The sequence below is a fragment of the Stegostoma tigrinum genome, chromosome 6 (assembly GCF_030684315.1).
Source record: "Stegostoma tigrinum isolate sSteTig4 chromosome 6, sSteTig4.hap1, whole genome shotgun sequence".
Lineage (NCBI taxonomy): Eukaryota > Metazoa > Chordata > Chondrichthyes > Orectolobiformes > Stegostomatidae > Stegostoma > Stegostoma tigrinum.
The window spans coordinates 28,558,668-28,580,117 of record NC_081359.1 but is presented as its reverse complement, the minus strand read 5'-3'; the positions used below and the strand labels follow the sequence as shown (position 1 = coordinate 28,580,117).

Below are 21,450 nucleotides of genomic sequence, written 5' to 3'. Positions count from 1 at the left end.
AGAGTAGCCATGTGTGGAACAGTGAGCAAGGATAGCACAGAACTTGGTCACAATATTAGTGCCCCTAAACAGAATAAATAAGCTGCAAACATTTATGGAGGGCATTACTAGTCCTTCAAGGTACATAGAAACTTGACAGTGCCTTATATTTCCATCGAAGCAAGCGACTTACTTTCAGGCAAACATAATGTGGACTTCTGTTTAAAAAAAAGGATTCTACTCATTTCCTTTTGAAACAATAGCAGATTTTAAATAACTTAAAAGTGATTAAAATGTCAAACTTGAGTCTTCAGCGAGCCGCAGACCTAAATGCAACATTCATAACTGTGCATGCATGCTTTTAGTTACATACTGCAGGGAGTCTGTATTTTCTGGAACACTGGTGCTGAAATATATGGTGACTTGACTAATTTATTTAACCTGCTTGAGTTCCAATCTTATGCTGCAATAGATTTGTAACTTATTTCCACAAAGTAAAAATACTTATGACAAATTGAGAATAAAATGCTTCTCATAAAGAAAATGAAAATTGTGTGTCATAATTCTATTGCCTTAGCTCCGAATAATTTCATTAGCATTAACTATATTTAATATTAAAATAGTATACAGTTAATTATAGAGACTTAAATAGATGCTTTTGTGTCTCATCCAGTAGTCAACTTAACCACATTAATCAAATGTGTCAATAATGATAAACTCTGTCTGGGGACTTAAACAGAATTATAAGAATGAAATTTAACTGAAATTTTAAGAACAATAACTGCTCTTGCAGGGTGTTGGGGTGGGGGGAAAGCAAGGAAGTAGAATGATTATCAAAATGTTGACATAGGCCCAATTGTTCAAATGGCTTCCTGTGCATTAATGATTCACTTATGTGACTTAACAATGAAAATTGACAGCCAATTGAAGTATTATAGGTGTAGTTGCTGACCTGAGTTTGCAACATTATTACTTTTGATCAACAGAGTATTTTATAGTCCATTTACACACATAGATTAATGCGCAACATTTCTGACATAGCAAACTAATTGAAGTCACTGATAGGCCTGGGTGAGAGGACAGAGGCACAGGATGTACAGCTAGGCTTTCCCAGTGAGTTACAGAAGGAAATAAGTGGCGGTATACCCTAGAAAGCTGTGATATTTACATATGAAGGAATAGCCTTAGAAAAAGCCACACAGATAACTCTAAATGTCTGCTTTTGTGCTCCTAAGATGCTGCTTGGCGTGCTGTGTTCATCCAGCTCCACACTTTGTTGTCTCACACATATTGCTGCCTGCTTTCCAGGTACAGCCTAGGACCGAGGCAATACACACAAAAATAACAGAAAGAGAGAAAAGTAATAGGTAACTGAAAAAAAATATAAAGTGCCCCCATCGTAAATTTGTGATGTTTCTCCAATTGTCTCAAAGTGGTTTGCATATAGTTTCTTGTGGGTTTGTTTCATTGTGTCCATCTTTGAAGAACATTAGTGAACTGATGTTAACTAAGCTGTTCTAGACTTTCTCTTTTGCTTACCAGAATGGGAGTTATAAAGCTTTCTTTGTTATATACAGTCCTGCCTTTGCTGCTGGTTCCAGAGGAAGACAATGATGCACGTGTTGCCCTTGGATGAAAAGCAGTCCTGCATCAAATGGAAGTCAAATGGTATCGACCAGGGGCTAGACCACAGTAATTCACGTTCCAGTAATAAATACAGTTCATCCTAAAACAGAGGCCGTGTTCCACACATCCATTTCCAGAAAGAATGCTGGTAGTGCCAAATACTGTGCAAAAAGATCTGATTGTTATCACAAATGACAAAAATCCAAACTGAAAATCATAGAGCTTTCCCAAAGAAAGGGCAGACACTACAGTCTATTTGAGATAAATACATCATGTAACGAAACACCCATCTTAAAAACTCACACAGCCATTAAGCATTCTTTGTAGCCTAAAGAGTAAAGGATGGAAGGAAATGAAGACAGACCAGCTGATAGGGAAAACCATTGTTAAGGCACTTGAATGGCCTAACTCTGCACTTTTGGGTCACCATATCATCCCGAACTCTTAATCATTTGCAAAATTTATTACAGATTAATGAGCCTGAGTAGCAAGATAAGATAACCAGCTTTCAAGTATCATATATTATTTGATAATATGTGGGTATCGGTAAGTTAAATAGGACATAGTCTCTTAACCTTTCATGAGCAATGGTCATAAAATGGATTTTGGGCCGGACCCATTGCCCTTTTCACTTTAATTGCATTTTATTCATAATGGCATTTTACTCATATAGCTGCATACATGGTAAAGATATTCTATTACACTATCATTGGATGTTGCATCAACATCATAATGGCATGTGATACCTGTAGACACACAGCAATTACTTGCATAAGTAAAGCACTTAAGTCACATTATTTAAAAAATACAACTGAGCTGTGAATAGTCACACATGCTTCGAACCCCATAACAAAAACATTGATCCTCTGCAACATTCTGTCACGAGGGTTTTGATGTGCTGAAGTTGACCTTGTTAAACTGATACAATTTGCATTGCTGTTCCTCAATGAATATTCTCTCATTGAATGAAGAGCTAGGATGGAAATTTCTTCTTGCTTTGCTCTTTGGAGGAAAATTGTGAATGCAGCAACAGAAAAGATGTTTAAAATTTCACTACAACTAGCATCAAGGAAACTTGTCTACCCACCATACCACCCACCCCCGACCCCACTATCTGCCTTCTGTCAATTCCATACAGCAAAAATTACCTGGTTATGTTCGGACTTACAACTATTAGGACTTATCTTTTACCATCATGGCTCTAAACATAAGTGCTTAAAGCTTCATTTTCATCAAATACACCAGATTTTCAGCAAATTAAGTCACATCTTTCCTGTCCATTTTTAAAAATGCATTTGACAGCAAGGTTTTCAGTATTATTTTGTTAAAATAGCAAATGTATATTTTTAAAGAATCATTTCAAAGTACACAATTATTTAACATTTAATTAATGCATAGCTGGATTCAGCGTTATTACATCATTGATGAGAATTAAGTTCTTTCTGAATTTCTTGTATATATTGTTTATATGACACCAACTTTCTTGAATTAAGTTAGATCTAGTGCATTTCTAAATATAAATTGTCCTGACTACAGTTTCCTTATTCCAGCAATTATTTCTGCTACTCTTATATGCCAGAAATGTAATTGAAGCGAATAATCGTCCCACATGTGAAAATGTGACAATAGCGTTATCATTCTGAAAGTGACATTTTATGCTTATTTTTCTCTTCTGTGTATTTCGTATATTCATTTTATTGTAAAGCATTGTGTTTTCTTCCTAATGCCTTTAATACAATACAAATGTGAATGTTTCATACAAAATAAATTGTGATTTATTATTTTTGCCTTAAATTTGAAACTAATTTCTTCAGTGAGAAGATTTAACCAACAACAAAGTATCAATTTTTATTTGATTGTCCACCATATAAACTGCTACAAAAACTTAAAACTACATTGGAAATAAATTTCAAAACTGCAATGTGAATGATTATCATTAATAATTTAAGAACCGGAAATGCAAAATGCTAGTAACACGCAGCAGGTTTATTAGCATTATGTGAGCAGATAATAAGAGTCGCTTCTGTCAGCATAATTTTTAAAACTAAGGAACATTAGAAAATTACAGCAAAAGATTCTATTGCTTTCTTTTGGACTTCCTTCTGCATCACTGGTGAAAGCTATCAGACTGTAACTGCCCCACTGTCAGTAATAATACCTTTCCAGAATTATTTTGAAGGATTGTTCCATGTCCTCCTCGAATAGAATCGCACTACCATTTGTAAAAATCTAACACGAAATAAGTTGTTTAGTATCCCTACTACATCAACCTTTCTCATCAAGCATGATTGTTTATAACATCTCCAACTACTTTTTTTATATTTTTGAGAAGACGGTACTTTTTTTGGCCACCTGTCAGCTCTTTTCCATCTTCTTTAAAGAAAATACTCATAGTTATATTGTGGATTTCAGAATATTAGAGTGGGCAGGGGTGAGAAGATTTTGAAATTGGCCTCATTTCATGTCCAACCCTCTCTCTCATCCCCACCTCCTTGACCTGACACAACCTGTTCATCTTCTCTCCAACCTATCTGCCCCAATCTTCCCACTGACCGATCCCCACTACTCCCGACCTGCATCCACATATTGCCATCCCACCCACCTTCCCCCAGCCCCACCCCTTCTCCCTCTATTTAGTTCCCAGCTCCCTTCCTCCTCCCAAGCCCAGATGAAGGGTCCTGACCCGAAATGGCTACTTTGTGTTCCTCTGATGCAGCCTGATCTGCTGTGCTCCTCCAACTCCACACTGTATTGTCTGACTCCAGCATCTGCAGTTCTTGCTCTCACCAATACCTTATTTTATACATTTTCTAATTCAAGATGGTCTACAGCTGATATCTTATGCTTTTTACATTTCATTCTGGTTAATGCTGCATGGATCACACCTTATTTCACTGAGTTGTGTTTTCACCAACCACTATTTGTTATCTTTATAATTTTCACATGAATTTCAACAGTTTTGTTGTAGCTTTTTGCAATTGTCATGTTTATTAATCATTAATTCCACTTCAGGGCCTCAATTAGCTTAGTTGGCTGCATGGTTAGTTTGCAGTATAGAGTAATGCAAACAGAGTGGATTCAATTTCTGAGGTTACCATGAAGGACTATTTTATCAACCTCTTCCTTAACCTGAGGCATGCTGATCCTGAGGTTAGACCACCATCAGTTAACTCTCTCCAATGTGAAAACAGCTTATGGTCCACTAAGATTTTGATGATTTTATTCTAGCCCACTGTGCTTTCCAGAAAGGAAATCAAGCTATTCCCTTTGTTAAACCAAAAGCATTCCAATTTAGGACATTCAAAAGAATATTTTACATTTTCATCATTTTATTCAACTTAGTCCTGCACTGACTTGTAATGGTTTAAGTCACCCATAACTGGTCATATCGCATTTTTCCTAAACTGTATGTACATGCTTCCCTTTCCTTCATCTCTTCCATATTTCATCCTGATGCATAAATGTACCCATAAGGATTTGCTATCCTAAAATGTTACTTTATAGCAGCATGATATAATCTTTTAATTATTAGTTATATTCCCAAAAGTAATGTTTTCCTGTTTCTACCCCTCCTGAAAACATCATATCAAGATAAGATTAATCTTCTAGTTCTGTCAAAACCAAAACACCTCAGTTATAAACATCATATTATATACCTCTGTCGTCATTAATTCTAATTCCCCAGTTTTCTTTAAATGCTATTTGTTCATATACAGGTACAGCAAGTGATTTGGAAGGCAAATGGAATGTTGTTTATTGTAAGGGGTATGGACGGTACAAGTAAAGATCATATCTGTTGAGAGAGACTAGAACAAGCAATGTAAATCTAAGCGTTCTCCTATTTATAAAGGGGCAACAAAGGTTTCTTTGTCACAGATGGGTATGATTCCTTAACACTTTCTTTCCCATGTCATGGGAAGGCTGGGTAATTGAAAAATTTTCAAGCAGGGATGGATAGATTCTTGATGAACGAAATGATTGGTGGGATGCACTGGGCAGTACTGTGGCTCGGTGTTTTGCAGTGCTGCGTCATAGCGCCAGGAACTCTGGTTGAATTCTTGCCTTGGGTGGCTGTATGGAATCTGCTGTACCTGTGTGTGTTTCCACCAGCTGCTCTGGTTTCTTTCCACGTCCAAAGGCATGCAGGTTGGATGGATTGGTGGTGCCAAATTATCTCATAGTGTCCAGGCATGTGCGGGCTGTATGGATTATCTATGGTAACATAGGCTTATGGGGACAGTGTGGGGGCCCTGGGTTTGGGTGGGATCCTCGATGGGTCAAGTGGCTTATTTCCACACTTTAGGGATCCTGTGATTGTATGACTTGTAATACCCTGCCTCCCCATGACATGGGAGAGTCTTAAAGAATCATGTCACTCTGAGAAAAAAACATCTTTGTTGTCTCTGTTTTAAATGGGAGAACTCTTATTTTTAAACTGTGGCTTGTTCTGGCCTCCCTCACAAGGTGAAACAGTTTAAACTTTCTTCTACAGTACTCTTGACAACGACACCACTCTCCCCTCAGCTGAAACTGCTCCTATTACCTAACCAATGCTAATCTCTACTACGACAAACTTTCCTTGTAAACTATTTCCTACCCAAAGCAAAAAAAAAGGCGCTGACTGCCTTGATGGCCACAGCTCCTTGGGTGCTAGGCATCCTCAACCTCCTTGTCCGTTATCCACTCTGTGCAATACAATGCCATAACTTGTCAAAACTAGACCCTAAAGCACTATGTTGGCAAGCTGTTCAATGATGCTATCAGCAGAGCAAAGTCTACTCCTGAACTGATTCAATATCCACACACTGACAATCATATAGCTTGCTCACATGACAACCTGAGGGATCTTTCCAGATAATAAATAGGAAAAATAAGTCTGTCCAATTTTCCTTTCTCTAATCCATAGGCGCCTGAGATCCATGTTCTTTGGCTGCTTTGGTTAGGTCAACTGACATGGTGAAAACCTAAAGGCACATTATAAATTTCAGGAGCAGAACTGAGGGCGCTCGCCTGTGGTAAGTTTGGTGACCAGCATGCATTTAATCAGATGCAGAAGCAGAGACTCTGCCAACTTCCCATCTCCATCCCGATTAAAACCAAAAGAACTGCGGATGCTATAAATCATGAACAAAAACAAGTTGCTGGAAAAGCTCAGCAGGTCGGGCATCATCTGTGAAGAAAAAATCAGATCTAACATTTCAGGTACAGTGACCCTGTACAGATGTTGTCAGACCTGCTGAGTTTTCCAGCAACTTCTAATTTTGTTCAACCCCAATTAAGTCTGGTGTAAAATGATCTTTGGTGGCTTTACCACCCTGTCATAAACTGAAGCCCTTAAGAGGACTCTTAATGTCCATTTAAAGGCCCCATCCTGCTGCTTATGAGGATAAAGAGCAATAAATGAAGGTCAGTTGCAAATTGCATAGACTCCAGACCAGACAGAACCACACATTTAGGAGAAGAGTTAACAATATGTAACATTCAGATATAAAAGTATGGAGCTCTCTTTCAGTCATTCTTTCTGGGTCATGGAGTCATTTTAGTGTCTTCAGTCACCATTCATTTGTGCACAATGCCAATGCACAGCAACATCAATTAGCAATGAACCTAGATTATATATGTATGTGTGTGGTAGTATAGTCATTTAATAGTGTTGTACATAAACGTTGAGATACACATCTCCACAAGAACCGAAATCTTTTAAGTACACATTATATTAAGTAAAATATTGAAAACAACAAAGCACATCACAGTACAGCAAGTCAGCATTCAAACCTAGTTACGACAGCTATTTAGTGGCAGTAAGTGAAAGTTGAAAATGTGTCAGCAGTGTGCAGTTGTGAATAATCATTCATCAATCTGCCTGAGTCCATAGGAAAGCTACAAATACAACCAAAGTGAAAGTGTGATAACCAAATCTAAAGGCTACAAATCTGTATTGAAGCACAGTGAATACTTTATCTTTCCTCCTCTCTTCCAAAAAACAGAACTTATTTTTTACATGAGAGCAGGACAGCTCCAATTCCAAAAACTAGCTGTTTAAAAGTTGGCAAACATCCCCTGACTAAAGAAGCAAACCTGAATTAACGTAGAGAGGAGAAAACACTTCAATGAAATGTTCAATTGTAATACAATAAAGAGGTCTTATGTGTTTCAGGACGTTAGTTGATTCTGCCATTTTTTTTTGAAATACCACAAACATTTTAACAAATTTATATGTGAGGTCAATACTGCTTCTCTCAGACAGAAAATGCACCCAGGCACATGATTCCAACTCTTATGGGAGCAGCAACTTTTAAATCTTCAGTAATAAATGAAAAGAGCAGAGAAGCCAACAAAAGCACAGAAAAGCACACACTGCGATTGTGATTCTTTCACTGGCAAAAAGATGGAAAGCAATTCCCTAACCATAGCCTAACAAACCCATTGATGTTCTGCCAGAACTCCACTTTTTTTATGGAAAAGTCAATCTTTACCAGCAATTGTAGATAACTGGAAAAGAAAAAAAGATATAATCAATGTTCTTGCTTTGGGAGGCAAGATGTTGAGAAGAATAATATCATCCAGTAGTTGCATTGATGACTGAAAAGACTTGCCAAAGCATACTAGATTTTAAAAGATCAACTTAAAGTTTGAGTCAATTTTAGAATATACAGACCTGAGTTCATGTCATACTGACAATAGCCAGGTTCAATGATCAACTAGTTTGTAAGTGAAAATCGATGCGAAGGGACAGAATGTGATTTTACTGAAGCTAACTTAACTGGACAGGATTTAGATCTGGTCAGTTCCTCTACATCTGTCAAATCCTTTGGTAAAGCATTTTTGGATAAACCCATCAAGTATATCATTGCTGATCAGTTAGAAGGGCAAATGTTCAAAGCAATTGTAGAACACCAACAGCATCTGTAAGTGCTTTACTCTGGACTAACCATTGCAGCTATCAACATGTTCAGTGCAACATCCAAAATTTTGTTTGAGATGTGAATTGTTCTCAGCTACGAAGACAGCGTCCAGCATTTTGAGTGTTCACGTGAAAGCTACGGTCGAGTAGATGATATTGGCTAAAAAGTGTCAGAATTCTACTCCCCCAAAGAAAAACACAAACATCAAAATGTGCCACAGCAATACCTGAAGAATTGCCAGCTAAAGAAAAATACCAAAGAAGCGCCCAAAGCTCCATCCATAGCATGTGAGCATGTCAGTAAAGTCCAATAGTTAACCTCTGGTACGTATTTGGGGAGGTGATGGCCTAGTGATATTGTTGCTATATTGTTAATATACAGACCCATGTAATGTTCTAGAGATAACAAGGTGTAAAGCTGGATGTACACAGCAGGCCAAGCAGCATCAGAGGAGCAGGAAGGCTGACGTTTCGAGCCTAGACCCTTCTTCAGGGCCTGGGTTCAGATCTTGCCATGGCAGATGTTGGAATTTGAATTCTATTTAAAAATAATCTGGAATTAAATGTCCAATAGTGATCATGAATCCATTGCCAATTGTCAGAAAAAAATAGGACTGAGTCTTAACTGCCTTCTGGACATTAGGAATGGGTAATAATGCTGGCCTAGACAGTGACATCCTCATCTTGTGAATGAATAGAAAAATTTCCATCAGGTTACGTGATGTGGCCATAATTAAATTACTTGCAAAACATAAGAAATGTGGATATCATGGTTAAAATGAAACCAACAGACAGTTAACATGGCTAGCTATGTAAAAACACCACATTCACAAAAATGTTAATTATCTGGGCTTACATTAAATTATTGGATTACAACAGACATACATGCTTCAAGTAGACTGTCATGCTTCAAGTGGCTCTGGGGGAAGATGACGTAAGAAACCTTTACCCATTTAAGTCACATACTATGAAACAGTAACTGTGCCATGAGTATGGTTCATAAAGGTAAATTGACATGAATATATTTCTGCTACTACATGCAGACACTAGTCAGAAGTGTGGTAACCCAAAACCCCATGCAAATGCTGTCAGAAAAATTGAAATATTTATCTCCATCTAATATATATTTCTGAATGAATAGGTATCTAGTCATACACAGCATGACAAAATTGGCACTGATGCCAGGGCAAATAGAATCCTTTTATGCAATTTATATGAGATGAGTTCACAAAGCAGCACAATGTGGTACAGTCCACAAAGGATAAGCTAACTGCTTACAATGGGTTCAACATCCTATGCACTGATATCGTCTATCACAAATATAAATATTAATCCTTGGGATGTTGACTTTAAACTTCTTACATCACTACATTGTTCTTCAGTTCAAGGAGCCTAGTACTGTTCCTATTTCTTATTAATCATTGTGAAAGGTAGATGACTCATTACTAGTCTGCCAATATGCACAGATCTACTTATTATTATGACCCATCAGTTGATAAATCCACTGGTTTCAAAACTAAAGATTTCAGACTGCAAAATTAATCTCACATGCTTTGATCACAGTCAAGAAGGATAGATTCAGTAAAATGCATCAGATGATGAACATCTTAAAGAATTCAAGAATATCATCATCAATTGGATGGATCCATTTTTGGTCATTCAGAATGAAGTTAGACCCTCCAAAAATGTAATAATGAAAGACAAATAAGTTTTAATTCCACAATATATACATTCAAATATATTAAAGCTTATACATAGCAGCCCCTGGGCAACAGAAAAAATTCCAGATATCGATGCTTGGATCCATATAATGTCCTGCCATAAATAGGACACCAATCACCATCAAGCTTATGTGCTCCATACCAATTCCATCAACCTCAACAATCCTCCCTACCACATTCTTTGAACTATTCTATGAACATGAGTCATGAGGCTAGATTGTAATTGATATCTTCCATATCCAATGCACAATTACATTTCCTTTTGTGCAATAAATCAATGATTCTGCGAGCACAACATTTGTTGACACATTGACCACCATTTTCAATATGTTCAGTGTAAATCAACAAATTGGTTCTGATAACAGTATGAAGATCACTAGTGCACCCTTCCCAAGCATTTGCAAGAAAAGTGGTGTCTAACATATTACCTCTTCTTCTGGCTACCCTCTTTTGAAGGATTTTGCACAATGTGCTATTCGTACCATAAAATTCATAATCATTAAATATAAAACAATTTGCCAAGATTTTAGACAGCTGTATTAAATCTCTAGGCTCCTCTAGGCAATGGTTTATCCACATCAGCATCTCTCCTGTTTACAAGACTGTGTGGATCCGCACAGTTCCTCCGTTCCACACTCTCAACAATTAACCAAATATGAATGATGCATTCTTTGAGAGAAGGTCAAAAATGGTGCAAAAGTATTTGTTCAGGGATTATTGAATTGAGATTAAGATGTGTTCATGTGTATTTTATAGACTCATAGACATTTGCAATACAGTTAGATTCAATGTTTCTGCTGAATTGATGACTTCCAGAGCATAATTAACTTCACATTCAATCTGGAAAAATGTCACATTCAATAGTAACATCCTTTATTTTCTTCACTGGGAATGCAGCTCTTGACACCAAGTTTGCAATATACATTTGTTTCTCTTTTATGTCACATCCAGAGGATATCTCTTTGACCAGAGTAACATTCCTTGAAAATACTTGGAGCTGACAGAATGAACTTGAGGAAAATGGTTTGAAGTGGCATGTGTCACTTTGTATCCTCCTGGTAGGCATTGAAGGAAATGTTTATAAAGACAATGCATAACATTGGTCTGATTGTGTCAACCCTCCAAATATAATGGCTGAAACTTGCTGCATTAGGGTTGCACTAAGTCATGTCTCACTGCTGTCACATTGCAGGGTACCATAATTATTTACATCATATTCTGTCAGCACTGGCATTGCTATCGCTATTGCTGGATTTTAGTGAATGCTGTTTCTTTTTCTCTGCTTTGAATTGGACAAGAATTCTGTCAAATTGTTGATTAATCCAAAAAAAGGTGCACTACTCTTACACCTATTGGTCTCTGCTACAACTCTCACTTTCTCAGGATCGAGGTGAAGACCTATTGTTATCAGTACATCACCTTTGCATTTGACTTCATATATTATTAATTGTAATATTTCCTCATTCATCTTCAGGTTCATTTGGTGAGTCCAACTAGATTTTGACCATGGCTAGCAATAGCTTCTTCCATTGAGTCTCCACATCAACAATCTGCCAGATAATCTCCTGTGCATGCCACTTCAGGGAGAGAACTGCCTATCTCATGTTGTCTACGTAAATACATTCTGCAAATATCAAATGGCATGCACAACCTTCTGTAACTTCTGAACAGCATCTTGAATGTGGTTTGAAAACTATTGCTTTCATCCAGATTCACTTGCCAGTAACCACCTGTCACATCTAGTGTGGTGAAAATCTTTGCTTTTGCTAATGTGCCAAATTTTTTCAATATGTATGGGGCAATAAGATCTCTTCAGAGCTTAGTTTAGATGCTTTGGTTCAATGCAAAGTCTTAGCTTTCCAAGTTGTTTCATTGTCACCATGCTGCAAATTCTAATAATTTCATGTTAGTGCTAATATTGCCGGAGTTTTCACTTTCCTAATTACTCCCTTCATTTCCAGCTTTTCTACTTTAGCTTTTTGGCTGGCCTTGAGAATAGTCAGAATGTCCCTCAGCAGATGCTAAACTGGTCTTTCATTCTCAGCTACATCAAGATAGTAGTCTTCTGGAAGTTCTCCTAAAACTGTTAACCTTTCACTGTACCTCTCTCGGATGTGGCTCAATGGCGAATAGTTTATTGTGCTACGACACACCACAAATCTCTTTTGGAACATTAGTCATTATCAGTCCAAGTTCTAGACTTGTGTCAATCGAGATGAGTGGCACTTTGTTTTCCATCTACGGTCTGGCACTTGAGATCCTCGACCATATTGTTTGAATGGATCCACAGTTCTAAAGAAATCGTATCAGACTCAAAACATGACCTCTATTTTTCTCTCTACAGATGTAGCTAGGCATCCTGACTTTATCCAGCACTTTTTATGTTTCTTTCAGATTCCAGCATCTGCAGTATTTTATTTTTAGCCATAGAGTAATCTATCTTCTCAGCATAAGTATGGTGTTACCTAATAGCTTTAATATTCCTTTTGAGGACTTCACTTTTGGAATGCCAAATTGAGCTGCTTCACACAGGTCTCTGAAGCAGATATTGAATCAAGCACCAGTGTCTCTTTAACATTTTACGTTTAGCTGATATTCTCTTTCTGCAGTTCTCACTGCAGCTGTTATAAATTTTGTCTCACTTATCAACTTAATGGAACCAACCTGTGGTACAGTGTTGAGTGATTCATTTGGAATGTTCATCCAATATCTGCCAGTGGCCATCTGTACTTTTGTGTTGAACATCTTTTTAGCCAGACCTTTCTGTGCAGAATGATTAGGCTTTTTGCAGTGAAAATGCGAGAACATTACTTTCCCCATGTCTTCTCCTCCTTTGTAGTATTTGCATCTTTCATTTTGTATCTATTTGTTCTGCCTCTTTTTTCCACAAGGCTCTGTCAATATAGTATTAGATCAGGTCTTTCTGACATGATTATGCTCTATCTGTTAATTCAGCTCTGTTGCAAACGCCAGTTCCTCTTCTAGTTCCTCCTCTCACAGTGACCGTGATTTCACTCCTAACTATGCCTCCTTCAATCCTGCTTTTAAATGGATCATCCTTTAATTGTGCAAATCAGATGTTTCTGAGAGCCGAGTTAATGAAGTTACATAATTGATTAACTCATGCTTTTGAACTTCTTTCCCCAATATTGAATGCCTACTGTTCAAATGGAACATCCACTTCGGGGTCAAAGCATGCCTTTGATAAAATCTGGAATTAGGAATCTAATGATGACCATTAAACCATTGTTGATTGTCAGCAATAAACGAACTGGTTCAGTAAAGTCCTTGAGGGAAGAAAATTTACCACCCTCAGCTGGTCTGGCCTACATGTGACTCCAGACCCACAGCTATGTGGTTCATCCCCAACTACCATTTGAACAGGTCTGTCAAGCCACTCAGTTGTATCAATTGCTACAAAGCCCCAATAAAGAAGTGGAAACAGACAGACAGCAATAGTATAACACTATGGCTACTAGGGATTTTATTGGTCTGCGCAACAAATCTATTGCTGCTTCATAATTCTGCCAATACATGTGGAAGAAGTGACAGTTTTGTTTTATAACTCCTAATAGAGAAGAGGAGCTGGAAGGGGAAGACCTGTTACTATTTTCTCTTAACCAGTGTTTCATTTATGGTAGTGGCAGATCAAAGTGATTCATGTACTTGTGTCTCCTTGTCAGCATCTGAACCTTGTTATAACACTACAGCCATCACCTAATCCCACATCTATTTGTTTTGATTGTGCAATATAGCAGTGTGCTTAACATAGCAGCTTTATTGAAGTGAGCTTAAGATATCTGACTACATTGCCTCATAGTAGATGTCATAGGATAATGGCAGACTGGGAAGAACATTTGTACATAATCACTTTTCAAATCAAATAATTATGATCAATGAGCATGCCAACAGATATACTAACTTGAACCAAGGTGAAAAAATACAAGTTTTAAATTTTTATACAATCACATGCAGTTGTTGAAAGGTACAATGTCATTGTATCCAGCCGTGATCATCTGACATTGCAAGGAGCAACAGTCAAGTTTGCAAAGACATAGATAGATACGTATCTGAACTTTAGATTATCAACCAATCATCACAAAGCATGCTAACTTGGATAATACATAATAAGAGATCATGCCAGACAACCATCACTAACCATGTTGGGAGCAAGAAAAGTAATCCTGGCATATTTACTGTTGTATGTCCTTCAATGAAAGTCCTGATAAAGGGATTTAGCATCAGGAAGAGTGTCGCACTGAAAGTGAATCTTGTCCTCGCTGATGATCCATGACCTCACCTCCCTGCAGCCTTCTCCCTGTTGTCACTCACATGTACTGGACCCTCCTTTGATCAAAGGTGTTGGGTAGATGCAGTAGCAGCCACCAAATCAATCAGTAACTATCAGTTCTCAAAGGCTAGCTCTTGTGCCCCTGATGTCCTTAAACTCAGGAGGCTTGCCACTAGCCTGTCAAGTGCCTCAGTTTTACAGTATAAGTTAGGCCTTCCTGACAAGATGCAGGGCTAGTCAGCAGCAGGAATCCCTGTCTCCACCACAAGATTCCAACACTGGCCTTTAAAGTGTCAACTTGAATATATAATGAAGAATTTCAGGGTACACTTTGGAGCATCCATGAAAAAAATTGGGTAAGTTTTATCAGAACTAACTGAACCACTACCACAAATGTTGTGAACTTAATGTTGATATTTAATGCCAGCTCTGAGTAAAAAATCAAGTATAACACAACATCATTGAGGACACATTGCCTACTTTAATGTAATTTGAGTTAACAGGAGTAAAGGAGTGAACAGTCTGGCCATTCCTGATCTCTTCCCATTTTAGCGGAACATACAGTTTCAAAATCTCCCCTTCCCCTACTGCATCCCTCAACCAGCCCAGTTCGTCCCCTCCCCCCACTGCACCACACAACCAGCCCAGCTCTTCCCCCCCACCCACTGCATCCCAAAACCAGTCCAACCTGTCTCTGCCTCCCTAACTGGTTCTTCCTCTCACCCATCCCTTCCTCCCACCCCAAGCCGCACCCCCCGCTACCTACTAACCTCATCCCACCTCCTTGACCTGTCCGTCTTCCCTGGACTGACCTATCCCCTCCCTACCTCCCCACTTACACTCTCTCCACCTATCTTCTTTACTCTCCATCTTCGGTCCGCCTCCCCCTCTCTCCCTATTTATTCCAGTTCCCTCCCCCCATCCCCCTCTCTGATGAAGGGTCTAGGCCCGAAACGTCAGCTTTTGTGCTCCTGAGATGCTGCTTGGCCTGCTGTGTTCATCCAGCCTCACATTTTATTACCTTTCCACCTTTGAGTTGGTTTGTGAATACATAAGAGGGTTTACTTAACATATGGAGATTTTAATGTAAATAGTCTACATTCAAGTTCACATAGTGCCTTCCTTCAGGATGCGCATGTATAATGGAAAAGTGATGGCTTCTGGAATTTTGCATGATTTAGTTAAAGGATTTAATGATCCCTCTTTCGCAATATTTTCAGATTAATTTTCCTTCAGCTTTTCTTCATTCTTCTGTTCCCGTAGGACAGTTCCATAACTGTGATCATTCCAGAGTAAACTGTAGCCAATGGAAAATCTGCTTTTGTGTAATTTTAAGTTTGTTTGCATCCAGCAACCTTAGCTCCAGTTTCAAAACAATAGGGCTGCTTTCCGAGGTATCTGCCATTTGGTGGAACAGAAGCAGACAACAGCAAAAATATCAGGGCCAACTGACATTATAGCTTCTCATTGTCATTGCCACTTTTGGTGACTCTCAGCATGGTAGGTGGAGGGTAGTGCTGAGGAACTGCTCAAGGTGGTAAAAATACCAATGCATTCACCGTGAACTTACTGAGGACTTTGCTTAGAATTTGTCGGGAATTTTAAGGCTGAATGTGTTGCCTGGACAGCTCAGCTGTACAGAGACAGCAACACAATGGGGAACCAGTCCTAGCTGCAACTCTACACTGAACTCAACCCTTCAACATTGCACTCCCTAATCCTCATCTCCAGCATAGTTTATCCCACCATTCTCGATTTCAATGTGGTTACTGACTCTGGTAAAGACCATGGCCTCCATCTCCAAAGTGGCAATGGCAGGTTCATGTCGAACCCATCCCTCATCTGGACTCTGTGTGGGGTGCTAGAAGGCTGTTTTTCTTTTACCTGAAAGGACAAAGAAAAAGTGCAGAGAGTTAGAGAAGGATATGGCAGCACAAATCTCAGTGGTCAATTTTGGCACAAAACATTGACTTACCTGCCCCTTGGACGCTGTCTGACCTGCTGTGCTTTTCCAGCCTCACACCCCTATACTCTGGCTTCCAGCATCTGCAGTACTTACAGTCTCAATGTCAGCTACTTCTATTCATTAGAAGCGACATATCTTTAGTTCTGGCAAGATTAAAACTGCTCCAAGACCCCCAGATCTTCTGGGCAGTGTCAGTAAGTAACCTCGTCATACACTGGTCCCATGTTTGGGGCAACGTGCACCCTCAGTTTCCTCAGCTAAAGTGTCTGCTGTAGCATGAACACTTGATCAGGCCTGTCTGCTTTGAACACACCTTATAAATTCAGTCAAATTTAGTCAGTTGATCTCATCTGGCACTGGATCCAATTTTTGCAAATCACATTATGTCTGCTCACTGACAGCAGCCTCTGTCTCTACAAGGCTGATCATTTTGCTGACTTAGCCTAGTCCTGCTACAAGATGGGAAGAGGAAATCCATCCTTGTCCCTCACTGTCTCAAAGGGGACCTCCAGGTGCATATTCCTGAACAATGGGTTGTTCCTGCCGTAGGGTTTTGGGACTTTATCTCTTCAGACTGCTTTGTATTGAGCTGCAAGAAATGATTGATATATGGGCTTGCAGCTGGCAGCCATATTAAACACGTTGATTTGCGCCTCCCCAACAGAGAGACAGCATATCCAGTATACTACAATAATGTCTTTCCACCATCAGAAGGTCACAGCCACACTGATGGTTGCCATTGTGTGCTTAAATTGGGCCCACATCCTCACAATTCCACCTCTGTTTTCATCCCCATAGTTGCTACTTTGCCACCCAACCAGCCCTTTAACCAATTAACAATCTACTTCTGTGAAAAGTTGAAATTGTGACTGTGTCTACCCAGGCATGTGTTGAGCAGGCAGCAATCAGGACACAGGCACCGTCCTGACATCTATGTTCTGATTCTGGAACAAATGTTCTGCCCATGATTCCTAAGTCACCCATGTGCCAATTTGTGCCATACCCTGAGCAAATACTTTATAAATGACTTGAATGAGGAAGTGGAAGGGTGGGTTAGTAAGTTTGCCGATGACACAAAGGTTAGTGGAGTTGTGGATAGTGTGCAGAGCTGTTGTATATTGCAACAGGACAGTGACAGGGTGCAGAGCTGGGCAAAGAAGTGGCAGATGGAATTCAGCTCAGAAAAAGTGTGAAGTGATTCATTTTGAAGGTTGAATTTGAATGCAGAATACAGGGTCAGTGGTAGGATTCTTGGCAGTGTGGAGGAACAAAGGGATCTTGGGGTGCACGTCCACAGATCCTACAAAGTTGCTACTCAAGTTGACAGGGTTGTAAAGAAGGTGTATAGTGTGTTGGCTTTCATTGGCATGGGAACTGAGTTTAACAGCCATGAGGCTGTGCTGCAACTCTATAAAACCATGCCTAGGCCACACTTGGGATATTGTGTTCAGTTCTGGTTGCCTCATCATAGGAAGGTTAGCCAGAGACTTTTTCCTGGGCCAGAAATGACATTATAAGGGGGCAAATTTTAAAGTGTTTGGAGGAAGATATAGTGGAGATGTCAGAGGTAGGTTCTTTACAGACAGTAGTGGGCATGTGGAATGCGCTGCCAGGTGTGATAGTAGAGTCAGATACATTTAAGTGACTCTTGGATAGGCACATGGATAATAGTATAATGCAAAGTATGCAGGGTAGTTTGGTCTTAGTAGGATAATAGGTTGGCACAACATTGTGGGCCAAAAGGCCTGCACTATGCTGTACTATTCTATGTTCTATGTTCAATATTGTTCAGCTGACTCTCCATTTAATTCAAAAGGCTTAAACTTATCACCTGTAGAGAAATTGGAGACCATTTTCACATGAACTATCAGGACTGTGTTCAAATTTCAAACGACAAGAATTTAAATGACAGCAATTCACGGCACCATGTAGTGCTTACATACTTCACATCTTTTTAAATATTTAATTTAGTATTATTTGAGTTCTTAACCACACCTGAAGAAAACATTTGCATTTATCAACAAGCAAGCCTAAGAATGAAAATCATTAATGTTAGAACAAAACAAAGGAAAACTGATTGCAGTGAAAGAGACTGATTTATTAATCACAAAATATAATACTTCTGATGCTACAAATCAAATTTTTGGAAGAATATTAAATAGAATTAGAAGACCAGTTATCACAGATTAGTTTCTTCAGCATGGAAGTGAAATCTATCAATATTCACCAATCTGCAAATGGAATAAAAACAATGCACAGGAGAAAATCAGCAGGTCTGGAGTCTGTGAAGAGAGAAACAAAGTTAATGTTTTGAGTCGCATATGACTTCTGCAGAACTATAGATTGGTCAACTCTAAAATCAATTTCATGCTGTTAAAGCTTTTCTTCAGGCATTCATCAGGACAGAAATACAGAATGCCAACTCTCAAAGAAGCAGCAACAACATGAAGAAAGTCAGATGATTGGTTGGCAAGCCAACTCTGATTGGTCAAAGTATTGCCACAGAAAATGCCTTGTGCTTTTGTTTAATCCAAAACAAAAAAGGTATGATACTCAAACATATTTCCTTTGCCTGCTGAGGACCTGGTGCTCCATATGCATGCACTATTTTCCATGAGCCACATTGTAAGCCAACTTACAAATTGGTCACTAACACAATTCTTGTGTATCCATGAATGTTCAGCAAGAGCCACTGATTACATTTGATGTTAGGTATTACATTCTGAGTTTTGAAGAAATAGGCTGATTTAATACGGTCAGTATTCATATTGTGCACAGTTGCAGAGATATGATCCGCTAGTCATTTGTTATACACCTGACATTACGCGGGCACTGAAACTCATCTATCATATTACTCACTTGATGGGAATAATGTCATTTTCGTTTCATAATAGCATTCTGTTAGTGGACAACTTCTGTTGTTATTTGTATTGTAGCAGTGTGAAATGACAAATTTCGATGATGGCTGCATACAGACTGCTCAGGTCATTCGCAATGATATTTTTCCAGTACCATGTACTTCAGTTACGTTCTTACAGTTCCTTTCCTCCATTAATTCTTGTGGCTGTTAGTGCACTTTCGGTCTCTGTGATCTCTTCCCACGTCAAGCATACTATTTAATTGTTGGTATGCTGTCCTTAAGCTTCATGAAGTCCAATTTAGTGCTTCCTCACACCAGTAAAAGAAACCCTTTAGGCTTTGCATCCAGATTTTGTCTCCTCCATCCTGTAGAAATTTCCTTCCTTTACGCTTGGATCCACAGGTAATAGTTTTGTCCTTGTCTCATTAAGTGGTGCTTTAGTAGAGTTACTGTTCTGACATTTTAGTGGATGGGGTGGGAATGCAAATAAATTTACTATTCCAAAAATCACAGGTGCACAATGCTCTTTCCTCACAATGTTCTTTCCTGCAGATTTGTTAAAAAATGGTCAAGACTGAATTCATTTTTAAAGAGGGAATGTCTGAGCCTCTAAGTTGCACCAACAATGACATTTACATCAGATCCACTCTCGGTAATTGGTTGGGCTAAGCTATTAGGAAAGATGCAAGTGAACATTGTAAATCATTGCATCCTTCATAGCTTTGCTTTAGATGTTTCCAGGCACTTCAGGCTGTTGTTCTTTTTCAATGATCCAGATTGTGTGCAGGTTAACATTTCATGGTCAGCTGAGCAAGTGGTTACGTGACGGATATTGAAAGGTTTCCAAAGGAAATGATTTTTAAAAGGGGCTGACAGCCGTGCTAGTACAAACAATTAGTTATGTCTGTTTATCGTTGACTAAATTGGAGTAGGAAAGCACAAAGTAACTTGCATCTCGTACACATCACTGATTTCTTACATTCTTTTGCTATTACATGTTGTCCAATTGCACAGCAGGCTAATCTTGATTTTGAAATTGATTTATCTTCCTTCCATTAAAAAATCTAACCATTAAATGCCTGTCAGCTGACTAAAAATGCTTGTATGCATTGTAATTATGCTGCTGCTAAAACATTGAAATTGGCTTTAAAATTGTAGCTTGAACAATACAGAAGTCCCAACGCACTGATGTTTGAGGGAATTGCCCAGCTTCCAATGAGCTTCCAGTGGGCAAAACGTTTGCTCCCCAGGACTCTGTACAAATATCACTGACTCTGAATTAGAGCAAGAGATTCATCTGTGCAGATGCTGGCACAGTGGCTCGGTGGTTAACACTACTGTCTCACAGTGCCAGAGCCCCGGGTTCAATTCCACCCTCGGGCGACTTCTGTATGGAGTTTGCACATTCTCCCCATGCCTATGTGGGTTTCCTCTAGGTGCTCTGGTTCTATCCCACAGTCTAAAGACGTGGAGGATAGGTGGATTAGTCACGGGACATGCGGGGTTACAGGGATTCGGGGGTGGGTGTGGGCTGTTTGTGTTGGTGTATGCTGAGTGGGATGCTCATCGGAAGGTCAATGTAGACCCAATGGGCCCAATAGCCTGTCTCCACATTGTAGGTATTCTACGATTCTACCTGAATAGTTAAGCGAAATGTTAGATCAATTAAAATCTAGTCAAATTTCTGACTAATTACAGAATTCATTCCAAAAACACCCACACTGAACTTGCAAATGCACCTGAACACCTAGCACTCTCCTTCTCCCTATACCCCAACTATGCCACGTCTCAACCCAGATAATCTCCAACCATCTGTATATTCCTTTTGACCCCTTGGCTCCTCTTGATCCTCCCACTATTCTTTCTGATTGTGCCTCCTGGCAATGCTACGCTCAACTAATTAACTACTAACATTGACTTGTTCTGAATATCCTCAGACACCAGACCTGTATGACAAGATAATAAAATGTGAGGCTGGATGAACACAGCAGGCCAAGCAGCATCTCAGGATCACAAAAGCTGACGTTTCGGGCCTAGACCCTTCATCAGAGAGCCTTGTCACTTAGCCAGCCACCTGCTAACCTACCCACCTACTATCTTACA

At 39.1% G+C, this 21,450-nt stretch overlaps 1 protein-coding gene across 1 annotated transcript in view; it reads left to right on the top strand.

The window, feature by feature from the left end:
• LOC125453266 (endothelin receptor type B-like) overlaps positions 1–1,842 on the top strand; it is a 32,684-nt gene extending 30,842 nt beyond the window's left edge. The window contains exon 7 of the mRNA XM_048532591.2: positions 1,557–1,842. Within this exon, the coding sequence (XP_048388548.1) occupies positions 1,557–1,709 (153 nt within the window). The 3' untranslated portion in view covers positions 1,710–1,842. The remainder of the gene's footprint in view (positions 1–1,556) is intronic.
• The last annotated feature ends 19,608 nt before the right edge of the window (positions 1,843–21,450 follow it).